The 25,711-nt window shown below is 41.0% G+C and overlaps 1 protein-coding gene across 1 annotated transcript in view; it reads left to right on the plus strand.

Annotated features, from left to right (window-relative positions):
- The window catches only part of TBC1D2B (TBC1 domain family member 2B), a 63,437-nt gene that overhangs the window by 27,413 nt on the left and 10,313 nt on the right, over positions 1-25,711 (plus strand). Inside the window, exons 3-9 of the mRNA XM_024200572.3 lie at positions 9,452-9,617; positions 15,279-15,442; positions 16,507-16,733; positions 18,719-19,111; positions 22,179-22,289; positions 23,802-23,995; positions 24,746-25,240. Coding sequence (XP_024056340.1) covers positions 9,452-9,617; positions 15,279-15,442; positions 16,507-16,733; positions 18,719-19,111; positions 22,179-22,289; positions 23,802-23,995; positions 24,746-25,240 — 1,750 coding nt within the window. The remainder of the gene's footprint in view (positions 1-9,451; positions 9,618-15,278; positions 15,443-16,506; positions 16,734-18,718; positions 19,112-22,178; positions 22,290-23,801; positions 23,996-24,745; positions 25,241-25,711) is intronic.

Below are 25,711 nucleotides of genomic sequence, written 5' to 3' on the forward strand. Positions count from 1 at the left end.
TCCGGCCGAGCGTGCTGGTCCCGGCCCCAGCGGCTCCGGCCCGGCTCAGGCCCCAGGGCGGCCAGCCCGGCCCCAGCCGAGCACCTCCGGCCCCGGCCGGCCCCAGCCCGGCCCGGCTCGGGCCCCGGGGCACCGGCCCCAGTTCCAGCTGAGCGGCGCCGGCCGAGCACCCCCGGCCCCAGCGGCTCCGGTTCCGTCCGAGCACGCCGGCCCCGACCCCAGTGGCTCCGGCCCGGCTCGGGCTCCAGGGCGGCGGTGTGAATATGGAGTGGGGGTGTGGATAAGGGTCGGGGCAGTCAGGGGACAGGTAGGGTCCTGGGTGGCAGTTAGGGTGGGGGGTTCTCAGGAGGGGGCAGTCAGGGGACAAGGAGCGGGGGGGGTTGGGGGTTCTGAGGGGGGCAGTCGGGGTGGGAAGTGGGAGGGAGTGGATGGGGGCGGGGCGGGGCAGGGCGGGGGCACCCCCCCCCCGTGTCCTCTTTTTTGATTGTGCAAATATGGTAACCCTAGTATATTCAGAACTAATTCTGATAGTTGTCCTTATGAAAGTGTGGAGAGGTGGATGCAGCTCTAGTTAGTAATCAACTTTTCATTAGAAGTTTAATGTTTTTTCCCAACCTTTCAGACAGTGAAATTTACTTCAAATTTGCTTGTGTGGTTTGACAGAAAGAGAATATCTTTAGTCGAGCTTAATATAAACTTTCAGAGATATAAGAGGTCTAGAAAGTGCAGCAATGCATTTTTCAAACTTTTATGTTTTTGCTGATGTAGGAGAGACACTTCGATTTGGTTTGCTCTTTGATTATTGCAGAAAACTGATGCCTTCCATCATATCCAGAAATGGGGAAGTAGATCTTGAAGTAATTCTATTGTATTCCAAATGGGATGTGAAAGAAAGCTCCCTTGGGCTAATGCAGACTTTTAAGGTCAGGTATATTTTTCCAATATTTGACAAAACTCAAAAGGCTTTAAAATTCATTGGCTTAGACTGGTTCATTCCATAGTAACAGGAAATTTAAGCCGAGTCTTCCCCCCCTGCTCCCCAAAGTTCAGATTCCCCTGTTGGCCTGCTGCAGCACTACCCTCTAACCCATTCCTTGCCTACATTTGAGAGAGTAGTTGTAGTTTGACTGTTTTCTACCACAGAGAGTTTGAAAATATGAGACTAGTTATTTTTACTAGGTCTCTCTTTCTTACTACTTGTTTAAACTTTTAAAAATAATACGCGCCAATTACAGTGATTTATATCTGTAGATCGTTAGGTGCTTTACGAAGGGAGGGGATTTTTCCCCTCTGATCAGAGGCTGTAAATTACGTCTATAACTTGTAAAAACCTCCTACTGTACTATTGATTACATACTTTGTAGCAGAATATACAAGCTGCATTATAAAAGTGAGTCTTTAAAAGCAGGTTCAGTAGTAATCATCTGAATGGTGAAGTAGTGCTGCTTCAGATCAAGAAACATTTTTTTTTAATTTAGATTATACGAGAGAAGTAATTTTTCTTTTCTTTCAGTTACTCAGATTTCTAATTTAAACCATTTTAGAGTGAAAAGTAGAGGTTGTCCTACCATTCTGTCTGATGTAGCCTTGACAAGGAGGCATTCTTGTTACTAGTTTCTTTTAATATTCATGTTTATGAAGAAGTGGGCTATGAAAAGCAAATATAGTAACACTACTTTTGTATTTCTTTTAATGGAGCCATTGTACTGTTCATGGATGTCAAGTAAATAATTTGTTCTTTCCAGTGCCTTGAACTTTTAGTTTCTTGGAATTTCATATAGCTTCCGTTTGTTCATTTGGTTCTTCGTTTTTAGGCGATCTGATATTACTGCATTCATCTACATTTAGTTTCTTAATATTGGTACACTGTGTATTTAAAACAAGCCCCATATATTTTGACATAACTTGCAACAACTGCTTTCAATGTCAGTAAGCTTTTCACAATTCTGTTTACAACAGTGCACCATGCCTAATGCTTCATCAATTAAGTATTCATTGAGAAGTTATCAGTATATCTAGCATTAAGACATAAAGGAAAACAACTGAATGGAGATGTTGTATATTCAAAATTGCACACCCATATTAAGTAGTTAGAAGCCAATTATCTTAGTCTGAGAAAGACAGGAGTAGAAGAGAAATAGTTTAAGAGCATTCTTCTTCACCCTGCCCTGGAATCTACGAAAGGTGCTCTGAAGTCTACGAAATCACTGACTAGTGGATAATTTCCTCTGATTATATATCTAGCAAAAGTGTTGAACAGTGGTAGATGTCTTTCGTTTCAGATTCCCTTCCAGCTAATAAGTAACACTGATGTTTAGTTCATATAATGGCCAGACACAAAGTTATCCTGATATTTTAAAGGAGCATGGTTTGGACTCAGTTTCTTTGAATTATTGATATCTTAAAATATATTTCTAGCACCCCAATAGTGATGCTATGATTATGGCTGAGGAGGCATTTTCAATAAGCTCATATTTTCAAGTTCTATACTAATAATATTTTGGGGGAAATTACTATGTTGAAATTTCTCTTGCTGCGACTCTGCCCAAGAAAGTGGGCAAGCTTTCTGGAAAACTTGAATAAAAATCCTTTCAGTAAGTGAGTAGTTATTAAAGCACATGAGAACAATTTTTCTATGGCTTCAGGTTCTATGGCCAGCAAAATAGGAATAATTACCAACTTCAGGGATGTTGTGAGGCTTAATTAGTTATTATTTGCAAAGACCTTTGTGGTGAGCTGATAAAAAGTGCTGTATAAATGTAAGAAGGTGGCAATTGGAGTTCTTTAATTTTTACAACTCTTGTAGAACATTAGGGAAGAGATGAGATGGAGGAGATGAGATGTGTTTTCTTCATAGAGGGCCTGCTTATGCCACCTCCTGCTGTGGGACCACTCATAGCATAAGGTACTATTCAAAGTAATGTGACAGAATGAGGCCCAGACTTTGTATCAACAATTTGTAACCAGGCCAGAGATGAGCAAGGAAATCACTCTCTTTCCACTGCTTCGTGACAGAAGGACAAAGCTACCTCTTTCCCCCCCCCCCCCCCACCACAAAATCCTATTTAGATGTTTGTTTGTATACATCAATGTCTATCACTTCATTTGCATATCAGTGTGGTGTTTATTTCCTGTTATATATTTAATGGATTGAGCTGTCATCACAGAATTTGTTACTACCTGGAGTTGAATTCCACCATTCCTCAGTGGTGCCTTAGGAAAATGGCACCCTCCTGTTTGAAATTTGGTTTTAAAAAATTTCAGGTGGGATAGGAGGCTTTCATTTGCTTCCATCTTATTTTTTTGCAGCCAAGTTTGTTTTGTATCACAAAAGCCATAAGTAAACTGGAGCTCAACCAGAGCACATCTTACACATTAATCTTTTGACATCCTCCACTGTTTGTAATATTGAATCCATTTTTATTTTGACTTTGATATCAAGTACTTGATTATTAAGGGAAGGTGGTAAAGTGGTAATGAAACCCCAAATGACCTATTGCAGTTACCATTGTTTCCAATAATATTGTGTTATACATTAATTCCTGCAAAATACTTCATATCTGATGAAATAATTCAAATATTCTGTTTCACCACAAGACTGAAGGATGTAGCCTCTTTTTAAATGTTGGATTGCTTGCTTCAAACTAATACTGGTGGGGATGTCTACTTTTCTCATTAACTTTTGATCTCCATTATTAGTGCTTTATCTAGTGATCTCCTTAATAGAACAAAAGTTTTAAAGCTACATTTTGTTTTTTACTGGGTCAGATTGTTTGTTTGACAAACCCGGACTGACATTTTTCGTTAGCTGTGGAGGTATATGTGGAAACCTTCTCAAAGAAAAGAAACTCATCAAGCTTAATTTTTTTCTTTTTAAAAGAAAACAACAAAAAAGGTGTTAACTTTTTTAAAATAAAACACCACTTTAAAAAAGAGGGAAGATTATGATGAGAGCCTAGATAGTTACACAGTAACTTGTTTTTCTTGTAGTCAAACAATTGTGTGCATTTTGTGCTAGTGATGAGCTATATATATTTAATTGCTTCAACAAAGGAATGTGCATAAATGTAATGTGGTTTTAAAATCCTTTGCATACATCTTCACCATAGTATAGTGAGGCATATTGTAATTGCTACTGCATCTGTCCAAAAACTTCTAGATGTTGAGTAAAGTGACTCACTGTTCAGGTGCAAGATTTGCTTTTCTCCCCAATCAACTTGTATGTGGATGTTTTGGAGTCAAATAGGTACTTGTTAGAAGTGCTAGACTGACACGGGATCCGTACCTTTCTTTAACGGCTCTCAGGTTACCCACGAGACTGGTCATGTTATCACCTTCACTGCCTCCAGTGTGAGGGAGTCCTGCTTGTGCTTAACTGGGTGTCCACTCCGACACCACCAGCTCGTTAACCACTCAAGTACTTTCCTCTGGGCAATGCTAGCCCTTGTCTTGCATATTAACAATAGTTGAACCCCAGTCCCTGAGTCCCTTTGAAACATTTCCCTGTAGTGTCCAGTCCCTTATCCACTGAACACCCATAGAAATACCAGGTCTGCCATCCCCAACGGAACAGTGTACACACCATCTTGTGTGATTCAACTCAGGCTCAGCACCTTGCTTAAATATCACAACACTTAAATATATTTATAGTGAAAACAACAAAAGTTTATTAAAGGGTCAAGTGATAGTGAGTAAGAATATTGGAAACAAAAGGTTACATATAAAACAAAATCATCATGTGCTTTCTAGAGACTAACCTTAAGTAACAGGCTAACCTCCTGTCTAAAGAAGTTTCTCACCCCTGAAGTCCTCTGCAGTATTTTCAGCCACGTTTGGCTGAGATTCCATTTTCATTAATATAAATGCACTGCAAGTTTACTTCCTAGGTGCAGGACAAGGGTATCTCCTCTTTGTCTTCTACTTACACTCCCTAAAGCTCATTGTCTCTGCTCAGAGACAGTATAACCAGTAGGACTTGTGTTTTCCTGTGTGCTCCTTCCCAGTTGACTTCACATCACTCTATTGACTTTGTATGTAAATTGATATCCTTTGTGTTAGCTTACTATGCTTAATTTACATTTACAGAGAGAGAGGGGCGAATAAACATCTCTTGTCTGACAGAAAACCTGTTTCTGATGGTGACTCATACCTTGATACAGAATCTAAGAACATATTTTCAGTATATATACAGTAACTCCTCGCTTAACGTTGTAGTTATGTTCCTGAAAAATGTTACTTTAAGCGAAATGATTGGATGTTAAGTGAATCCAATTTCCTCATAAGAATTAATGTAAAGGGGGGGGGGTTTTCCAGGGAATGTTTTTTTGCCAGATAAAAGACTCTCTTTTTTTTTATTTTTATATATATTAAATTAAATATAAATAAATATAAAAGTTTTAAACAATTTAATACTGTACACAGCAATGATGATTGTGAAGCTTGGTTGAGGTGGTGGAGTCAGGGGGTGGAAGAGGGTGAGATATTTCCCATGGAATGCCTTACTGCTAAATGATGAACTAGCACTCGGCTGAGCCCTCAAGGGTTAACACATAGTTGTTAATGTAGCCTCACACTCTACAAGGCAGCACAGAAGGAGGGAGGAGACACAGCAAGGCAGAGAGAGACAGAGAGACACACCGTGTGTGTGTGTGTGTGTGAGAGAGAGAGAGAGAGAGACGCGCATTGCCCCTTTAAGTACACTGACTCCACTCTAAGAACACTGCCTTTTTAAGTAGATCGGCAAATTGAGAAAGCAGCTGCTACCAGCAAGCTCCCTCTGTCCTGAGCCCTGTCGTGTCCCCCACCCCCTTGCTCTGTGGAGATAGGGTACAGGGGGAGGGGGACATCCTGACATTAGCACACCTCTTCCCCCCTCCCCTCCCTGCACAGCAAGCAGGAGGCTCCTGGGAGCAGCTCCAAGGCAGAGGGCAGGAGCAGCACAGTGCAGTGGGGGGAGGGACAGCTTCTACTGCCTGGCAATTGATAGCTCGCTGGGCAGCTGCTGCATAGAGAACTTAGGGAAGCTGATGGGGGGCTGCCGTTTAATTGAAGTGTTAGACTTTCAGGCTTGGGTTGGAGCCTGAGCTCTAGGACCCTTGTGAGGTTGAGGGTCCCAAAGCCCACGCTCCAGTTCGAATGTCTACACTGCCTTTAAACAACCCTTAGCGTGAGCCCCACGAGCCCGAGTCAGCTGGCAGAGGCCAGCTGCAGTTTTTAAATTGCAGTGTAGACATACCCGTAGTGAGTTCGGGAAAACCATGCTGAAGCAGCAATTAAAATAAGAACATTTTTTTAAGAGACTGTCAGACTGCTGACATCATGGATCACAGTATTTCCAGAGAGAAGAAATTAAGCTGTCCTTTTCTGCTTACAATCTTGCATTGTAATTAGTAGCAGATGTTTTTATCATCTGTTGCATGCTATATTTTGTGCCACCTGTCAGAAAACAATTGCAGAATTGATAGACACACAGCATGATGAAAACTAACTTCTTTTTTACACAATGAATGTGTACAGTTAATATTTTTTTCTGTGGAACATTCGTTCGTGACTGTAAATGGACTAACTCCACCAAAAAAAAGATACTCCGTTTATCCACTCAGGTTGGCCATATGTAGTGCTGTAAGAGCTTGGTATCCACTTTTGTTCATGACCCTAGTAATGTTCTCTACTGTACAATTACCTACAGTAGATAGACCTATGACTGTGTATTTTGTTGTGCATGAGACTGGAAGATGTGTTCCATAATCCCAGTTTTGAGTGTTTGGTTTAAGAGGTGAATTACTGTTTGCCAGGAACTATAAGATGCCATCCCAAGTGGCTGTAAGAGTTCATTAATTATACTTTAGTCACTGAGTTATGCAACCTAGTTCTCCAAAATGTAATGGAGGGAAAATGTGAGAATGGTTTTGATGTTGTTTTTCTTTCTTCCACCCCATATCTGGCGCACAATTTACAGAGTTACTAAAGTTACTTGTAATCTGTTACCATCTTCAAAACTGCAGTATGATCACAAGTATTCTATAAAAGACTTCAGTTGCAAGTTTTGCTTAAGACTGGTACACAATATAGAAGAACTGTACTGTTAGTATTGGAGCCATTTGGTTGTATTCTGCAGCAGGGTCTACAATGATTTCTGCCTCACATAAGCATTCTATTCAGGGTCTCTTACAGCCCTCATTGCCAAGTGCCTGCAGTTAGTCAAATGTAGATTTGTTCTGCTGTCGCAATGCATAACTGCATAAATTGTCTTGGCTGGTAAAGCTTTGTACAAGAAACTTTGTAGCAGTGTTGAGGTTTTCTGCTAAGAGTTGTGGTGGTGGTTGTAGAAATGCCAAAAGCTTATGGAAGTCCATGCTGGGAACTGAAACTGAAGGAAGGCAATCACACATATTAAAAAGAAAATACTGGAATATTACATGAAGTATTCGGAAACAAAAATCAATACTTGGTAAAACAATTCCATTCAGTACATGAGCTCTTGTATTTTCTGTTTGACTAGCTGTAAATCTGAACTTTTGTTTATACACATGGAGCTTCAGAAAACTGCTTCAGATTGTCTTGCTGCTAAAGGCACACTCTAAAGCATACGCATAAAACATAAGAGGTAACAAAATCAGTCTGTGATTTACCTTTACTTTCTGTAATTCAGGAAAGTGAGTGCAAGTAGAATTGATAAAACTTCAGCTTCTGGTTACAACCATTTGGATTTACACTTGTTTTTCCTGTGGCACAGGGCAACTTTTTAATATTTGTCATAAAGATATTTCAAGGTTGTTTACTCTAATTTACCCCCCTGGCTTACATGTAAGGCCTGCTTTGTCATGAACCAAGCAGAGAGTCTTGATGATTTTCTGGGATTGCAGCTGTTAATTTTTGTAACCAGTTGAGTTTACTCTTGAAAGTTATGGGCTGAGGCAGGTGCCTTATGCAGTTTTTGCCAGTGTACACACTACTCTTGGAGCTGAAACATGCTTGCTATATCAGTGCTCAGGAGCAGAGATTCTTGTCAGTTGTGCCGAACTGTATAGTGGTTTTGGATGAAAACTATTGCTGGAGACGAGTGAGGACTTGATGAAAATGTATGTTGCTGTTACTTATAATCTCGTTCGCAGATGCCCATCATTTTTTGAAGAACTTGGCTATTGGGTTGAAATTTTCCATACTTTTTCTCTTCCAGAAAATGAATTTTATCAGAGATTGTTTTTTTTTTATTCAAATCAGCTGTTTGAGTTAGGAAAAAGTGGCAAAATTTCACTCTTGTCATGGTAAGAATATTTTGGCAACCATTTTTTTTAATAGGGCTACAGCAAAAGTGGCTGAAGATTGAAAGTTGAAACTTGGCTGGAAAATAGTCCTCACTGAGAAGTTGTGGACGGACTTTGGGGCGAATGAGGTGTATGAAGGAATGGTTTTGCCTAAGCAAAATTGTATTTGAAAACTGTGTACTCAGCATATACTCTAGCTTTTTTCATGAACTCTACAACTTGCACTCTTAAATATATGCACATAGCTTGGGTTTGATTTTTTTTCAGAAGGTTGCATCCAGTTGTGCTTGTGCAACATTGACGACTGTACATGCAGACCAAGCAAACACCGACATCTGCATGCACAGATGATTTTTTTTTTAAAGTACACATAAAAACATGTCAGTCTTAGTGCTTGAAAGGTGCACCCAAAGGTGTTGTGTGCACATGGCAGTAGACCAGGCTAAGGACCCTTTAACTAGATGCTGGCCTTCATTCAACGATGGTCCAATAGAATTTAGGACTCTGTAAGACTAAGGTTTGGCCCTGTGGGAACTTTTTGCAAGACTTTATCAGCACAAGATATAAAATGAGAGCACCAAATTCACTGTTGCCTATTCAGGATTTCACCCCAGATTTTCAGAGGTGTAAGGTACCAGCTACCTTTCTGATTTGTTAGACAGTTCTTCAGAGTTCTGCATCCTAACAAATATTTTTTAAATGTTTTATCTTCTACTTTCCCTTTTAACATTTCAGAATCTGAGAGAGCTTCCTGTTTATCTGCTGTGTGACTTCAAAGCAGGATATTTGTAAGCCTGCTCATTGCTAACATCAACAAAGGCTGTATTTTACTTTGAAACTGCACTGGGGTGAAAATAACTGCTATGCAGAGGGTTAGCAGAAGGCCTCTGCTAAAAACCTCAAACTAATACCTTGTGCTACCCATAGTACATTCTTCAGCTTACGCATTTGCAATATATTGTTTTCAGCCATGTAGTACACTGTGTACCTCTGAGATTTTATTAGCTGGTGCACAACAATATGAATGCAATGAGATCTTAGCATACTGAGGATAAAGACTAAGTCCTGTTATTTTTCTGTTGTTCAAATACACTTTTTTAAGAACATGGCATTTGTGGGGGCCTTGTGCAATTTTTAAGGTGATAAAATCATCATAATAAACAAATGTTGCTTTCCTTTCTCAGATTTGAATATCCTGAATCCAAATGTCTCAGCAGAGAAAGCTAGAAATGTCCTAGCTGTGGAGACTGCTCCCACGGAACTGGTAGGAGAACAAGCAGCTTGCCAGCCAGCACCAGTCCAACAAAGTGCCATCAATTTCTCCCTAAAACAATGGGGTACTGAGATCAAGTAAGTTCTTTTTTCCACATAAGAATTGTACTAGTCCCTAGCAAATGGACAATGATACTACAAGTTGCTCAGATACTGTGGTGATGGGGCCAGTATAAGATGAAGAGATACAATGTACAAATTAAGCAAGAAATTGGAAAAATTAGTGGCCTGTCCATTGCCACAATATCTCTTAAAGTAGACTGTCTATACATACTAGGATTACTAATTTAACAGGTAGAGTTGGGTATAGAGATACAGTAGTGTTAGTAAAACATCTGATTAAAATGAACAATCTGTCAGATAGTTAGCAATAGCTTTATGGTCTGAGCACAAGACAAGGAGCCAGGATCTATTTCTCTGTACCCTTGGGCAAGTTAAATACTTAACCACTCTGCATCCTATCCTTTTTCTGTAAAATGGGAGTAGTAATTGCTTACTTCAGTGGTGGTATGGTGATTCATTAGTTAATACTTAACATAGTAGTTTGGAGATGAAAAACCCTATTAATATTCTTAGTTGTTTGTTTGTTCCATTTTTAAAAAAGATATGTACTGTAGATTAAATACAAGAAGTTCAGGCCAACATTGAGCAAGTTATGACAACCACTTTCTTAAAGTAAGAAACATTTTTTTTTAAAAGCATGGAATGGAAGTAACTATTTTAAGACAAGTTTACTTGAGTTCACTCTTTGACACCAATTGTTTTCAATAACAGTCGTACAGTGACTGACTTCTGGCTCTCCTATTACTGTAGGTTCTTTATGAACATTTCATATAATCTGTCTAGTGACCTTCCGCTACTGTTCAAAAGACAGCTGATCCTTTCCCCATGAGGTTAAGTTCATGATGCAGTGGCTGCTGTCCTGTCAACTAGGCCACATCCTTCTTGTTCTGTCATTGAGAATAATTTTTTTTATTTTTTTTACCGGTTCAGTTGAGTTAAATAAGAAAACCTTTAAATGCAATTAGTTAGGCACAGAAGTCGGAAGGTGTGTCGTGAATGAGGTAGGAGGCTGCAGGAAGAGAAAGGATGGTCTCATGGTTAAGGCAGTTGAGTGCTGCCCTGAAGAACTGGGTTCTATCACTGCCTGTGCTGGAGAGATCCTGTGTGATGCTACGCAAATCACTTCAACCAAACTTTTCACAGGTGGTCACTGACTGTGTATTTTTCATATTCTGGGTGCACAGCCTGAGACTGTAGTGTCTGATATACAGAAGTGCTGAGCACTTACATCTGCAGTCATTAGGAACTATGCTTTGAACATATAAAGTGTTCTATAATTCTTGAAAATCCAATCCTAGCCATCTCAAGTTGGACGTCCAAAATTAGTGATTACTCTTGACCTTAATATCTGCGTCTCAGTTCCCCACCTGTAAAATGAGGATAAACCTCCCTCATCTCACAGGGTTTCATGAAGATAAATTAATTGTTTCTGAAGTATCAATACCGTAGAGATGCGCACCATGGAAAAGCCCATGAGGAAATTAATAATTCTGTCTTCAGAGCAGGGTTTGAATAGTGTGCAGTAAATAAGGTCTAGGCCCACGCATTGAATAATGAGGATAAAAGAAAATATTGTAGAGCTGCTCATTAACTGAGCACTGTCGATTCAGTACACTGAATAAGGTGGCGTCCTGTGGGGAAAAATATAGTATGTGATCATGTAAGCAAAGACTGTATCATAATGCATATGCATGAGGGACCCAAATGAAAGTTGCATAGGCAACCTTATTTAAACTTCCTAACTTTTGAGTGCTGGACTTTGCAATCTTAATGTTCTTTTAACATAGTTTTTTGTGTGTAAGATAGAACTCTGATTAGCTGTAAGCAATTTCTGCTTATAGCGTGCTTACGGAATCCAATCCTTAAGGGGTAGTTAATGACATCTTCATAATCATAAACTTAAAATACAAATAAAAATCAGTTTTTCACCTGATTAGAATTGAGTTTTACTGTAATATAATAGTTAATGATGGCTAAGCAGGCTATTGACATGATAGAGAACCTAGAAATACCCAAGATGCAGAGCTAATATAGTTGAGGAATGGGAAGGATAGTATCTAAACTTTAAACAATTTTATTTATTTGTATAGGTCATATTGTGGTTTTCAGCACCTTAGTATCTGTGTGCCTTATACAAAGATGGATTAATTAATTCTTGCAGCACACTATTAGTAGGGCCCTACCAAACTCACGGTCCATTTTGGTCAATTTCACAGTCATGGGATTATAAAAATCATAAATTTCATGGTTTCAGCTACTTAAATCTGAAATTTCATGGTATTGTAATTGTAGGGGTCCTGACCCAAAAGAAGTGGTAGGGAGGGTTGCGGTACTGCTACCCTTACTTCTGCGCTGCTGGCTGCATTCACAGCTGAGCAGCTGGAGAGCGGTGGCTGCTGGCCGGGAGCTCAGCTCTGAAGGCAGCAGGGCAGAAATAAGGGTGGCATGGTATGGTATTGCCACCCTTACTTCTGCACTGCTGCTGGTGGGGAGCTGCCTTCAGAGCTGGGTGCCTGGCCAATAGCCGCTGCTCTCCGGCCACTCAGCTCTGAAGGCAGCGCAGAAGTAAGGGTGGCAATACCATGACCACACTAAAATAATCTTGCGACCCTTCTGTAACTCCTTTTTGGGTCAGGACCCCCAATTTGAGAAACACCAATCTTCCCCATGAAATGTGTATAGTATAGGGTAAAAGCGCACAAAAGACCAGTTTTCACGGCGGGGAGACCAGATTTCATGGTCCGTGACGCATTTTTCATGGATGTGAATTTGGAATTATTGTTAACTCTATAGTACAGAAAGTGAACCGAGGCATGGAGATGAAGGGATTTATCCAAGGTTTCAGAGGAAGTCTGTGGCAGTGCTGGGAGCCCATACTTGCTGAGTCCCCTAGGTCAGTGTCTTAAACACAAGACCATTCTTGCTTCTTTAGCTATGCAGCACAATTTCATCACAGTAGTTCTTTGTGTAGAGCTTTAACATATGGTTAACATCTGCTTGACAGCAAGGGCTTGTTGTAATATCTGCATATGCCCTAAGCAACAGTAAAGAAATAACAAGAGGGAAGTGAAGAGAGTATGTTTCATATAAAGAATGTACTATATGTGCACGTTAATTGCACTTGCCTAAGCTGGAAGTTGCTTTCATTTTAAATCAGCTTTCAACAATTAAAGCCACCAAAAACTAATTGGATCAGATAAATGTTCAGAGCTGAATAGTCCTTCCTTCTTATGCTGACAGTTCCTGCAGCCTCATTTGTTTATGTAGAGTCTTGTTTGTTTAAAAGGATGTACTGTACTAACCCCTGAGTTACCTAATCATATGATGGGATTTCATAATATAGAATGAGCCAGTAGATCATTTTGAACTTTCACAGATTTTGTGTAACTATATATAATTAAAATATTATTTAAAAGAATAAACTACCTTGGTTTGCTGTTGTAGCTCTGTAAACCTAAAGTCCTGTGGTACTATTGCTTTACATAAATTTCAGTAATGGGAGGGGTGGGGGGAGGTATGCTGTATTTAATTATTTAAATACATATTATAAAGGAATTCAACCAGCTACTCTCTACTCTTAATTTGTAGTCCAATAGCACATTCTTAATCCTCAATCCTCAAAGAGTCAGCAAACAAAGTCCTTATGAAAAGTACATGTAGAAATTGAACACCAACTATGATGATACTTGCCCTCATGGGGAATATTTGAAAAACATTCTCAAGTACCTTTTGCTTATTATTGTTTCTCTTGCCTCATTACTCTTTCTAAATAAACATAGATTTCAGAGTAGCAGCCGTGTTAGTCTGTATCTGCAAAAAGAACAGAGTACTTGTGGCACCTTAGAGACTAACAAATTTATTTGAGCATAAGCTTTCGTGGGCTACAGCCCACTTCATCGGATGCAAAGAATGGAACATATATCTCCTTACTATATGTTCCATTCTGTGCATCCAATGAAGTGGGCTTTAGCCCACGAAAGCTTATGCTCAAATAAATTTGTTAGTCTCTAAGGTGCCACAAGTACTCCTGTTCTTTTTTTTCTAAACATAGTTATCTTAAAACTCTGGAAAGGTGGAGGTTTGATGGCCTTTAAGAATGAAGTCCTCCAGCCACAGGACAAGACAGGCATGGACAGTGGAAAGCTCACCTCTTGTGGAAAGAGAATAGCTCAATCCTTTGCTTCTATACTGAGAATTCCTAGAGAGATGTCTCTGAGTTTTGTGATGTGGATTCTTGTTCACCAGGAACTAGTCGGAGACTGCCACATTCACTCCACACAGACTTTGTAGATGTCTGTCTAAGGACCGGGGCTGGATCTGAACCAGTGACTTAGAAATAACTGGCTCACTTTCCCATGTGGATCGTGTAGTCCTACACACACAGAAAGAATAGCCATGAAAAGATTACTGAATACATAATCAAATCCCAGCCAAGTTTGCAAATCAGATGTTCCTTGCTTTATGAAGGATTACATTGTGGTTTAAAAAAACTGTATCAAAATGATCATTATCAGACTGCTTAATTGAACCAAATTATTTGGAATCATGGTATTGTGATATGTATAGTGTATCGGATCACTTAGCTCAGACGACAGATTTCCTGTTAAACTTTAGGGAAGCATTGGGTCAAGCCAGCAAATAGTCTCAATAGTGAGACACCTATATGGTCAAATACGCATTGTAAGTCAATTACTTTTCCGTAAACGGGAGGTGAGCTGCTTCCAGGGAAGGGTGAAGATGGGACCTCCATCCTTAAAGGCTGGAGATTAAACATACTTGTATTTGACAAGTTAACTGATCCTAAAATGTAGCGGTGCTACATTTAGAAAGAGACTTGAGATGCAATGTTCAGATCTGTCTGAAGTGCACAAATATATTGATATGCAGTGTTGGTTTAGGCCTTTGTGACTACAGTGCTTCTACAACATAAAATCTTTTACTCATATGAAAAATAGGTTACGCTTCCTACAAAACTGTCAGCTTGGACTCTAGAGATTGCCTTTTGCAAGTCCCTTGCAAATAGCTTGGCAGCATTCTAACTAGCATGGAGATTCTCTCCTCAACATCTGTGTAACTACAATAGATTCCGCTTTTGGATGACCCCAATTTTATGTTAATTCAGTTTGTGATACGATAATACACAGTAGCCTTTTGACCTGCATACTCCCTATTCTGTTTAACACTTAGCAGTTGTTTACCCTAAATTTAAAATAAAGAACTATTTAAATAAATAGATTAAAAACAAAAAAAACAAAGCCCCACTCCCCAGAAAAACCAAATGTTTCACTGCCAAAACAAATGGATAGAGCAGGGCCAGGAGTGAAAGACCATAGGGATCTCATGTATTTTGGTCATTTGCCTCACAGTACCACGTGCTGCAGCAAAGCCACTCTCCTGGCCCTTGAATATGTTATGATCAGCGCTTAAATACTGATGGTAGGTATTACAGGACACGACTACTTGGTTTTTGTTTGCATTTTATTTAGCGTTGGTTTTGTTAATTTAAGCTCTGTTTAACAAAGAGGATTCATTGATGTGTTTTGAAAGTTTATGTTGTTTGGGTGATTTTCATAAGGTGTACATGTATGATGTGACTAAAAAGGTAAATTAAAAAAAATATACTCCCCCCTCAAGAGAGAAAATGGCATCTCTGTGATTATTTTCTTTATTCCACAGAAATTCAATGTCTTCCTTAAGATCTGGAAAAGGAAACAGTGAAAATCGTAAGAGTGTGTTTTATACCAGCGAAGAGTGGGAGATGTTAGATCCAACCCAAAAGGACTTAGAGGAGTCAATGGCACTGGAAGAAAGGCGGAAACATGCATCAGAAGGAAGCAAAGGTACCAGAAGATTCTTTTTCTGTTAATATACCACACTGTTAGCTGTATCTTCAGAAAATATAACAAGAATTCAGTCATTTCTTTGCAAACCAAATCTTTGTATCTACAACCATTCCTTTGCACATGAAATTATCTCCTTGTGATGTATTCAAGGGTCAAACAGTGGTTTGTCCATAGTACTGTATTCTGTGGTGCATGTGACGAAGGTATACGAGAGATCTCTTGTATTTGACTCCGTGGGCAGGCGTGTCTTTGTTTTGTTGTTGAGACGCAGGGCTACAAGAGGGAAGGAAAGAGTCAAGATCTTTGGTTATAATCTTATGTAGAGCCAGCCACTCAGGGGAGTCACTGGCTTCAGACTTCAGAGGTGTCACTCTTCATCCAAAGTGGATGAAGCAACTTCCTGGTTGCTGCTACTTGACGAGGGAGGGGGATAATGGATGGGAAATGTATCTATGCTTTGATTAATTCTTATAGTCATAAGTTTTTGGAGTAACTTCATGAAAATTTGCACAACTCTTTAGAGCTCTTCGGTTGTCCTGAAGCATTAGTTAACGTAGGAGATAGCATCCTTCTGTCTAAACAAAAGCACTCATCCCTGCAATCTGCTCCATTCAGGAGGACCCTCACACCTATGGAGAACACTAGTAGCTTAAATGGTGCTGCACAGGTGTGGCTGCCTGTTGGGTCTGATTTTAAGGTTAGGGCCATAGTTGTTTAAAACAGAAGAAATCTTAACAGTTAACTGTAGTTTGCTTCCATGGCAAAGTAAACTTGGTGGCTTGGAAAGTCTTTCATTTTTGTAGTGAGTATGTAAAATTCTGTTTAATTCGTCAAGCGTATTTCCTCAGTCTCACATTCATGGTCTCTCTAAAAAAAGACCTTTAATGCCAAAAGAGATGTCAAAGGAAGCAACTTGGAAAATGAGTCATACTCAACAATGATGTGTTGGGTGTGTTTAAACTTTGGTATAAGTCTAATTTTAATGAGCAAATGCAGACATATATTTTATAAAGAAACTTTTTGAATGCATTGAAACCTCTAGAACAAATTGTTTTACACAGGAGTGACTAGTTCAGCCTTTCCATTTGATTTTGGCCGCATTCCACACAAAGCAAGACGTCCATTGAAAGAAATGATTGGATCAAGCAAAAATCGGAATAGCAGTGACACATCTCCAGTTGAATGGAATTCTGGGAATGGCAACAAACTAGCTTCTGAAATGCAACTGAAGTTTCAAAGCCAGCAAGAAGAGTTGGAAAGGCTAAAGAAAGATTTGTCGAGCCAAAAGGTAATTCACACAAGAAGGACAAGCACAGCATTGTCAGGCCTGTCCACAACTGAGAGTAAATCCACCCTTTTAAACTACAAACACCAATGCTAAATGTACCTGTGCATTTGAAAATCTCAAAACAGAGTACCAAGAGATGGAAAAGTCTTTAGGTTGCATAGGGTTCAGTAACTGCTCTTTTCGCTTTTATATCCTCCCTTATTTACCCATTGAAACCAGCTTTCCAGAGTATGTCTGCAGGGAATTAAAGACTATTCACCCCCTGTATCTGCAGTCCCCCTTTGTTCTCCCTCAGAGAACTTCTCATGTCTGAGATCCATCTCTTTCCTAATCACATTAGAGAAAAACAAGCATTTATGCCTAATTTGGATACAGTCTGTATCACCAACAGGGTTTGATAGAGCATGGTACAAGGCTTAGACCAGCAGCTTTAAGTACTGATCCACACACTGTGTAGGTACTTACATAGCCCCTATTGTTGTAGTAAATGAGTGTTTTCCACATATTTAAAGCTAGTAGAAACAACTCTGTTTCTTTCCAACTTTATTAGATTATGAGGCGGGTTGTTTTGAATTTTCCTATGTGACCTTATTGAAGGGAAAGCTAATTAAATTTAAATGAGTTCCACATTTACTTGTGGAAAGCAGTCAGTCCTCTCGTAGGAGTGAATTCCCTATTCTAGATCCAGCTCCTGTGAGAATTCTTACTTCTACACTCACCGGTCTCCTCCCAGTTGGTTGATAGTTTCATTGGTCCAATAGAACATAGCTGTCATAGCTACTTCTTACGTAGCCAAGAATTATTATCTTAAAGAAAGCTAGGGCTAATCTAGCAGAGAGCTTTGAATATCAGGACAGATATGTTGAACTGGGGTTCTTTGGGAGCTGAGCACCAGAAGGGTGTGTTCACAGTAACTTATATGATTAAACAGTCTGCATTTTGTAGCAGTTGAAACTTTTTTAGGGTATGTACATTCATTCCTAGATATGAGTTAAAATAATCAAGCCTGGAGTCAACACTGTATACGGATAGATTCTCTTAGCATCCGCTTCCTTATTGACTACCAACCCCAGGTGATGATGTGATATGCTGATAGCCATTAGGTTATCAGTGACCTCATCTCTGACCAGTCAATTCAGCATTGGTTCCTTGATTGTGCAGAGCACTTTTGTAAGAGACTTGAGGTTTTCCAGCTGGGTTAGGGCTCCAACTGTTCTCTTCAGCAGTTCAGGCTCTTTGGAATAAAATACCCAAAGAAAGGTGATAAACCCCAGGGGAGGATGAAGAAAAGAGAGTCTGGCTTTCCTGTTACATGGGAAACCTATCTCTCGAAATCCATAGGGTTGCTCCAAACGCCTCCAAGGATCTCAGGCTTGATAGGTAGGCTTATAGGCACAGTTCTCTCTGCTGTATCCTGTTTTATTCTAGGGAACAAAATAATCTACCAGTATCTCCACTGTCGTGAGGCCCTGGTTCAACCTAGACACAGCTACATGTTTCTTCAAACCACTGTGAACTTCCAGATCCATCTTCACTGGGCCCCCAGGAGAGCCCCACAGGAGAGTCTCATTCCCAGGCTCTACCCTTCATCTTAGTTTAGGGGAGGAGTTCCATTCCTCTATCCCAGAAGTATAGCCCCATTACATTCTATTGAAATATATAGCCTATTAGAGCTTCCTCTTAATGAGCTCAATTCCACTCTTCAGCTACCTAATGGGCCACAGCTGACACTGCTTTCTGCAAGCCTGACACATAATATAGCTTAATACATACATCAGTTAATGGTGTGCCAGGTGTATGTACCCACTTAGAATTATTGTTCTTTGCTTCAGTGGCCTCCAAAAACCCACTGACTGTATTCCATTTGCACTTGTTACTTTATGTAATATTCCAAGTCTTTTTTTTTTTCGTTTTACATAATTATATTCTTAGGCTGTAATATCGCCTGCCTTTTCTCCACCCTCACTTTACTTTACTCTTTTCAGGAACTTGTGCGACTCTTGCAGCAGACAGTCCGGTCTTCCCAGTACGATAAATACTTTGCAAGCCATCTTTGTGACAGGGTTCCAAAAGACAAATTAGAGCTGCTACACCAAAAAGATGATCAGATTTTGGGTCTCAACAACCAGCTTGAAAAGCTAAATCTGGAAAAAGATAGTCTTCAGCAGGAAGTAAAGAATCTGAAATGCAAAGTTGGAGAACTCAATGAGCAGCTGGGTATGTTAATGGAAACAATTCAAGCCAAAGATGAAGTGATCATGAAACTCTCTCGTCAGCTCAGTGAATGTGAGGACAATCCATCCTCCCAAAGTGGAACAGCAAATTCTTCCATGTCATCCTCTTTTAACAAGGAACTACAGGAGCTGGACAGACTAAAAGTAAGAGCAGTGTGTCTCTCCGTTGGGGGTAGAGGAATCCCTAGTCTCTATAATGCTTCACAATAGGCCATCCTGTGTAGGAGATCACTAGAACCTTCAGCATTGCTCTAGAATACTCACACCCATGAAATTTTTTTTTTTTTCTCTTCCCAGTGGAGCTTGGGATCTACATTTTGCTCCCTGCAGGACAATATAATCCATAGCCACTAAAGTGTTGTGCTGGTCCATTCTGCTGTAGTACAGTATATTGTGTTTTCAGTAATACAGTCATAGGCGCTGACTCCATGGGTGCTTCAGGGCTGGAGCACCCCCGGGGGGAAAATGGTGGGTGCTGAGCACCCACCGGCAGCCCCCCATCAATTCGCCCCCAGCACCTCCCCCTCCCTCCCTGCACCTCCCGCCTGTCGCAATCAGTTGTTTCGCTGCATTCAGAAGGCGTGGGAGGAGCGAGGATGCGTCACGCTCAGGGGAGGGGGCAGGAAAAGGCGGAGCGGAGCCTTGAGGGAAGGGGTGGAGTGGGGGCATGGCCTGGGGTGAACTGGGGTTGAGCACCCCTCCTCCATCCCCCCCGGGCACTTTGGAAAGTCGGCGCCTGTGAATACAGTAATTGCTATGGAGGAAGAATACCTTGAGAAGTAATCAAGAATACCGGGGAAAAAATAGGGGGTAGAGAGAAAATAGGGTTACCATATTTCCACAAGCAAATAAGAGGACACGGGGGGGGGGGGGGCGGGAGCCCCGCCCCCATCCACTCCCTCCCACTTCCCACCCCCTGATTGCCCCCCTCAGAACCCCCAACCTCCCCCCGCTCCTTGTCCCCTGACTGCTCCCTCCTGGGACCCCTGCCACTAACTGACCCCTAGGACCCCACCCTCTATCTAAGCCGCCCTGCTTCTTGTCCCCTGACTGCCCCCTCCTGAGAACCCCCTACGACCCTACCTGTCCCCTGACTGCCCCGACCCTTATCCACACCCCCACCCCATATTCACACCCCAACCCCCAGACAGACCCCCGGGGACTCCCATGCCCTAGCCAACTGCTCCCCGCCCCCTGACAGGACCCTCAGAACTCCTGACCCATCCAACCCCCTCTGCTACCTGCCTGCCTTGACCCCGCTCCACACCCCTGCCCCCCTGACAGCCCCCCAGAACCCCCGACCTATCTAACCCCCCCACTCCCTATCCCTGACTGTCCCAACCCCTCTCCACACCCCTGCCCCCCTGACAGCCCCCCCCCCAAACTCCCAACCCATCCAACCCCCCCTCCCTGTCCCCTGACCAGGGCCGGTTTTAAAGAGCCCAGGAATCGGGCTGCACTCCGGCCTGGGTTGCGGGGCTTGGGGCCGGGCCGGAGGTGCTCGGCTGGGGCTGGGCTGGCGAGCTCGGCCGGAACCAGGGCCGGCGCTGCTGGGGCCCGAGCTGCCGGAGCCGGCGCTGCTGGGGCCCGAGCCGGGCCAGGCCGGGGGTGCTCGGCCGGGGCTGGGCCGGCGCTCGGCCGGAACCAGGGCCGGCGCTGCTGGGGCCCGAGCCGGGCCGGGGGTGCTCGTCCGGAACCGGGGTCACCGCCCTGAGGCCGGAACCGGGGCCGGAGCCGCTGGGGCCCGAGCTGGGCTGGGGCCGCCAGGCGCCTCTCGGCCCGGGCCGGAGGGAGCCGCTCAGCCAGGGCCGCGCCTCCCCGGAGCTCTCCTTCTCGTGCCCCCCGCCCCAGCTTACCTGCTGCTGCCTCCCGCTTGCCCCTGCTTCTTTTCAGACTTCCCGCGAAGATGTGATTCGCGGGAAGCAGGGGAGGGGGAGGAGCAGGTGGGCGGAGCGTTCAGGGGAGTGGAGGAGGGGGAAGACAGCTGCGGGGCCGGACAGCGTGGTAAGGCTGCAGGGGATGGGGGGAGCCGGGAAGGGGCTTTGGGTTCCCAGCGGCGCTTGGCCATCGCTTTTCTGTCTATAAATAGCCGACCGGGGGGAAATCCCGGACATTTTTAGATTTTTAAAAATCCCCCCCGGACGTCTATTTATAGACTGAAAAGCCGGGCATGTCCGGGGAAATCCGAACATATGGTAGCTCTAAGAGAAAACAAGAAGAGTCAGAAACAAAGAAGAGATGGTAAACATAAATGAGAGTAAAAGGAATAAGGGGGGGAAATAAAAGACCAATGTAAAATGACGGAAAGGTGACTTAGACGTAAAAGGAGGAATAGACCAGCAATAAAGTCAGAATTAATAGTGCTGACCCTATTGCTAGTGACCTACTTTCTCCCCTAACTCCTTTCACAGTTTTATAGGATATTGGAGTTTGGGTTCAAACAAAATTTGTATTTTTGGTAAACTACCATTTAAGCTTGCTTGCCATTGGATAATTACTCCAAAACAATTTGGAATATGATTGTGTTCCTATTTAAATAAAACTTTCAAAGGGAAAATCCCTTTTTGTCATTTCATCCGCAACTTCCTACATCAGAGCATAAGGAATTCTTGATAATAAGGGATTAAACTACAGAAATGAATAAGCAAATAGTATTTTATCTACTAACAGAAGTGGATGTAGCAGATGAGGAATGTTGAAGATGTGGGAGTAGCAAGAGATGATTGTTTGTTTGAAAAGTACCATCTTTCTCTCACTCACCACATAACTTCAAGCTCTGGAGGTCAGGGTTTAGACAGGTTAAAGTGAGTGAGCTTTTTGCTAGATATGTGTATTTCTGCATCGTGGACATAGCCTTTGAAGTAATCATATATATGGTACCAATTGATTGAACCTATTCCTGGAGATTTGTACTGGCAATGTAAGTTTGGCTTTTTTTGTGCAAGGCTAGAAAATAATATTATGTGGTTTGGTAGTGATATTTAACTGACACGATCTAATAGCGAGACAAGATGGGCGAGGTAGTATCTGTTATTGGACCAGCTTCTGTTGGTGAGAGATACAGACTTTCGAACTACACAGAGCTTTTCTTCAGGTCAAGTCAAGATCTAATAGTGACTGCTTGTCCTATATTCTACTGTATATTGTCAAGTAGAAGTTTAAATGTCAATATCTATAGATGGTAAACTTCAATTTTTATTTTTATTAACAGGACAATCTTCAGGGTTACAAAACCCAGAATAAATTTTTAAATAAGGAGATTTTGGAACTTTCTGCTCTACGAAGAAATGCAGAAACAAGGGAGAGAGACTTGAATGCAAAGGTCAGATTAACTCAGTTTTGCTATACTTGAAGGGTTCCACTTCTGTTTGAAAATGTCTAAAATAGATATTGGAGAAATGTTTAAACAGTGAAAATGATCCTTTCAGCACTCAGAACTGCACAGCTCCTTAAATCCATTGTCTTTTTAAAAGTTTTATTTCTCAGTTTTCTTGAAGAGTGACACATGGTAATGTGGGCATGACTTATTCCCCACACACACGCTGTTTATATTCCATTGTGTTGCAATTTCATTTGTAAATCTGCCCAAGAAACTCCACTCTACAGTAGAAATGGAACTGTTTAGATATGTTTTGTATGGCGACTCTCTGATGAATGCCACTGTGCTTGTTACAATCTATTTAATCTTGCTGCATGAATGATTTCTCAGAGATTTGTATGACTTGACATTACCAGTGAATTAAAAACTGCAGTCTTAATTTATGAGCACAGAATATTTCATGCAACATTAAGATTGCAACATTTTGCTTTTTCAGGACACACAAGTCAGGAAATGCAGTTAAGGATGAGACTGTATTGTCATGTGCAACAGTACACTAAATATGTCACATTGAGTACAGTAAGCTTTAGTGAGTGGGAAGAGTGAATAAATTTTTTTTGTAGCCTGTGTCAGCGTATGTAGATTTAGAGCACATTTGTGTACAGATGAGTAGGGTATTTGAATGAATGTGGTCAAGTTATTGTTTGCTTGGGGCTAATTAGGTATGTTTATGTATGTGGATATACTGTTTGAGTAGGACATGTCCAGACGTGGAGTGCGTTTTTGTATGTTTCATATGTGGATTCCATGAAGTTGTAGTCAGGCCTGGATGATATAAGTATGTGTGGGGCTAGGTTTTTGGCATGGAGGTGCAGGATCATAATTTCTGGACTCTAGAGGAGTCTGTATGTGGAGAGTGAAAGCAAGGAATTTTGAAACATTTTATAATTTTGAAGATATATAACCAATATCTATCAAACTTTGAGGACTACACGCACACACAATCTTACATTTTTAAAATGTCAGTTGTATTTAAATTGTAAGAGTATAAAAGATTGGTGCTACCACTCATATCACACATCAGTGGCTGAATGGATTTTGTTCAAAGTGCCCTCCTCCCCCCGCAGCCCCCCCAAAAAATCACCTTTGTGCTGATACTCGGCATATGACAACTCAGCCCAAAATAAGACACCCTCTCCCTCCCCCACCAGTAAGTTGTGACTGTAAAGATCCATTCCAGTCTGAGTATGCAGCATTTAATTATAGTATTTGCTATCATAAACAGTATAATAAAATAAAATCCATTTCAGAATGTTTGTTCAAATGTTTGTGTCATTTTGTGCATTCTGGGCATGTAAAAATAGGAGAGGAAAATGGACTATTTTCAGGTTATAGATTTGTATCCTTTTGATCTTTAGGCTGTGTGAATTTTGAACCAGATGTTTAGAAATACTTAATGTGACATGTATTTGTGTTTCAAATTAGTACAGTAATTTGGCATGTTATTCTCTACAGTGTGCTAGCCTGGAAGCCAAACTTTGTCAGATAGAAAGTAAATACTTGATCTTGCTTCAAGAAATGAAGAATCCTGTTTGCTCTGAGGAACAGAGCCCTGCTCGTGATGTCATTACTCGATTGCTTGAAGATGCTTTGAAAGTGGACAGCAGTGAGCATCCAGAACAAGCTTTCTTTAAACCTTTCCTTGTCAGGTAAACCTTAGGCTAATTAATTATTTTGAGGACATCCAGTCTGTATTTGGAGGGAGGCATGGGCGGAGAATGGATTTCAGATATGAAACTTCATATATATTGTAAAGTCTTAAGTATCTTAAAAGTACTTCAGGAGAATGAATATACAATGTTTTCTCATCCTCCGTTTCCCCTCTGAACAGTACACTTATACCCTAGGCTTCTTGACTGATGTGTATTGCTGGGCCAAAGATATTTGCATATGAAAATTGATAGTGGTAATTTTTTTTTAATTTCTAGTTTACTTTCCTTCCATGAATAATAGCATAACTATATCGGTGAAATCACATAACAGGGCTTGTAAGCACAATACTTTGTTTGTTTCAATTATATTAAATAATTTGGTATCAAATTAAATATCGGCAAAATTATCCAATACATTTAACTATTCCAGATATTAATGCAACATGGTTGACCCATAATTCTGTGGCTTAAACTCCTTGCAGTGACTTACATAACATTAATTCCAAATGTAGATACAGCCTTTGAATACAGAATGGTTCAAAAAGTAAAATATATTTTGTAATAAACTGAATAGGGAACTTTAACACTTTTATTAAAATAGTATGAAAGCTCTGGCATGGTTTTAAGGATATTGCTATATAAACTATTGCCAAAGTAACTTAAGAATGACTATTTGGAATTTCCTTAGAACATACCAGACTGCAAACTTTTTGTAGAAATCATATTCTTTTTTTTTTTTCTTTACAGTGAACATGATATTTATGGGTTTCAGACAGTCCCAGAAGACGATGAGGAAGAGAAATTAGTAGCAAAGGTGCGAGCCTTAGATCTGAAATCCATTTCTCTCACTGAAAACCAGGAGATTTCCACAGGGGTAAAATGGGAAAACTATTTTGCAAGCACAATGAACAGGGAGATGATATGCTGTCCAGAACTGAAGACCCTTATCCGCTCTGGAATCCCACATGAACATCGTTCCAAGATGTGGAAGTGGTGCATCAACCTCCACATTAAAAAATGCAAGGACAGCACTGATCCTGGATATTTCCAAACCCTGCTTCAGAATGCCCTTGAAAAACAGAATCCTGCATCCAAACAAATAGAGCTGGATCTCTTGCGAACTTTGCCAAACAACAAGCATTACTCTTCCCCCACTTCTGAAGGGATCCAGAAGCTAAGAAATGTCCTTCTGGCATTTTCATGGAGAAATCCTGATATAGGATATTGCCAAGGTCTCAATAGGTATTATATTTCAAATCTGATAAATAAAAGAGCTGTATAGTGAAACATTTAGTAGACTTGTACAGTAAGGATAGCACTGTGCCTCAGGAAGATGAATTTTTTTATGGTTGATTCACTAAAGAAATTCCTCATCTTGCTGATTTGCTAATTTGGAAGCTGTTTCAAACGTTGGTAACAGTTTGGGAGTAAATGTATCAAATAGTTGAATTATGTAACAGGAAGAATTTGCAGGAAAAAAAGTCATTCAAAATAATGTTTAAAAGTGCCATTTTAAGACAGTGATCATAAAATTGATAAATAATTTCCTGAAAAATAAGGGGCTTAATTCTCCCTCCTATAATATGAGAAACAAGTTCATCTAAGGGCCATATTGTGGCATACTTGTTCATCTTTCAAAGACATGCACTAGATTATAACAGGTTTTTTTTCTATTCAGAGGAGTTGACAACTTGATCAAGTGCTTTAATTTGT

The sequence above is a fragment of the Terrapene carolina genome, unplaced genomic scaffold (assembly GCF_002925995.2).
Source record: "Terrapene carolina triunguis isolate 2854851 unplaced genomic scaffold, T_m_triunguis-2.0 Scaffold67, whole genome shotgun sequence".
Lineage (NCBI taxonomy): Eukaryota > Metazoa > Chordata > Testudines > Emydidae > Terrapene > Terrapene triunguis.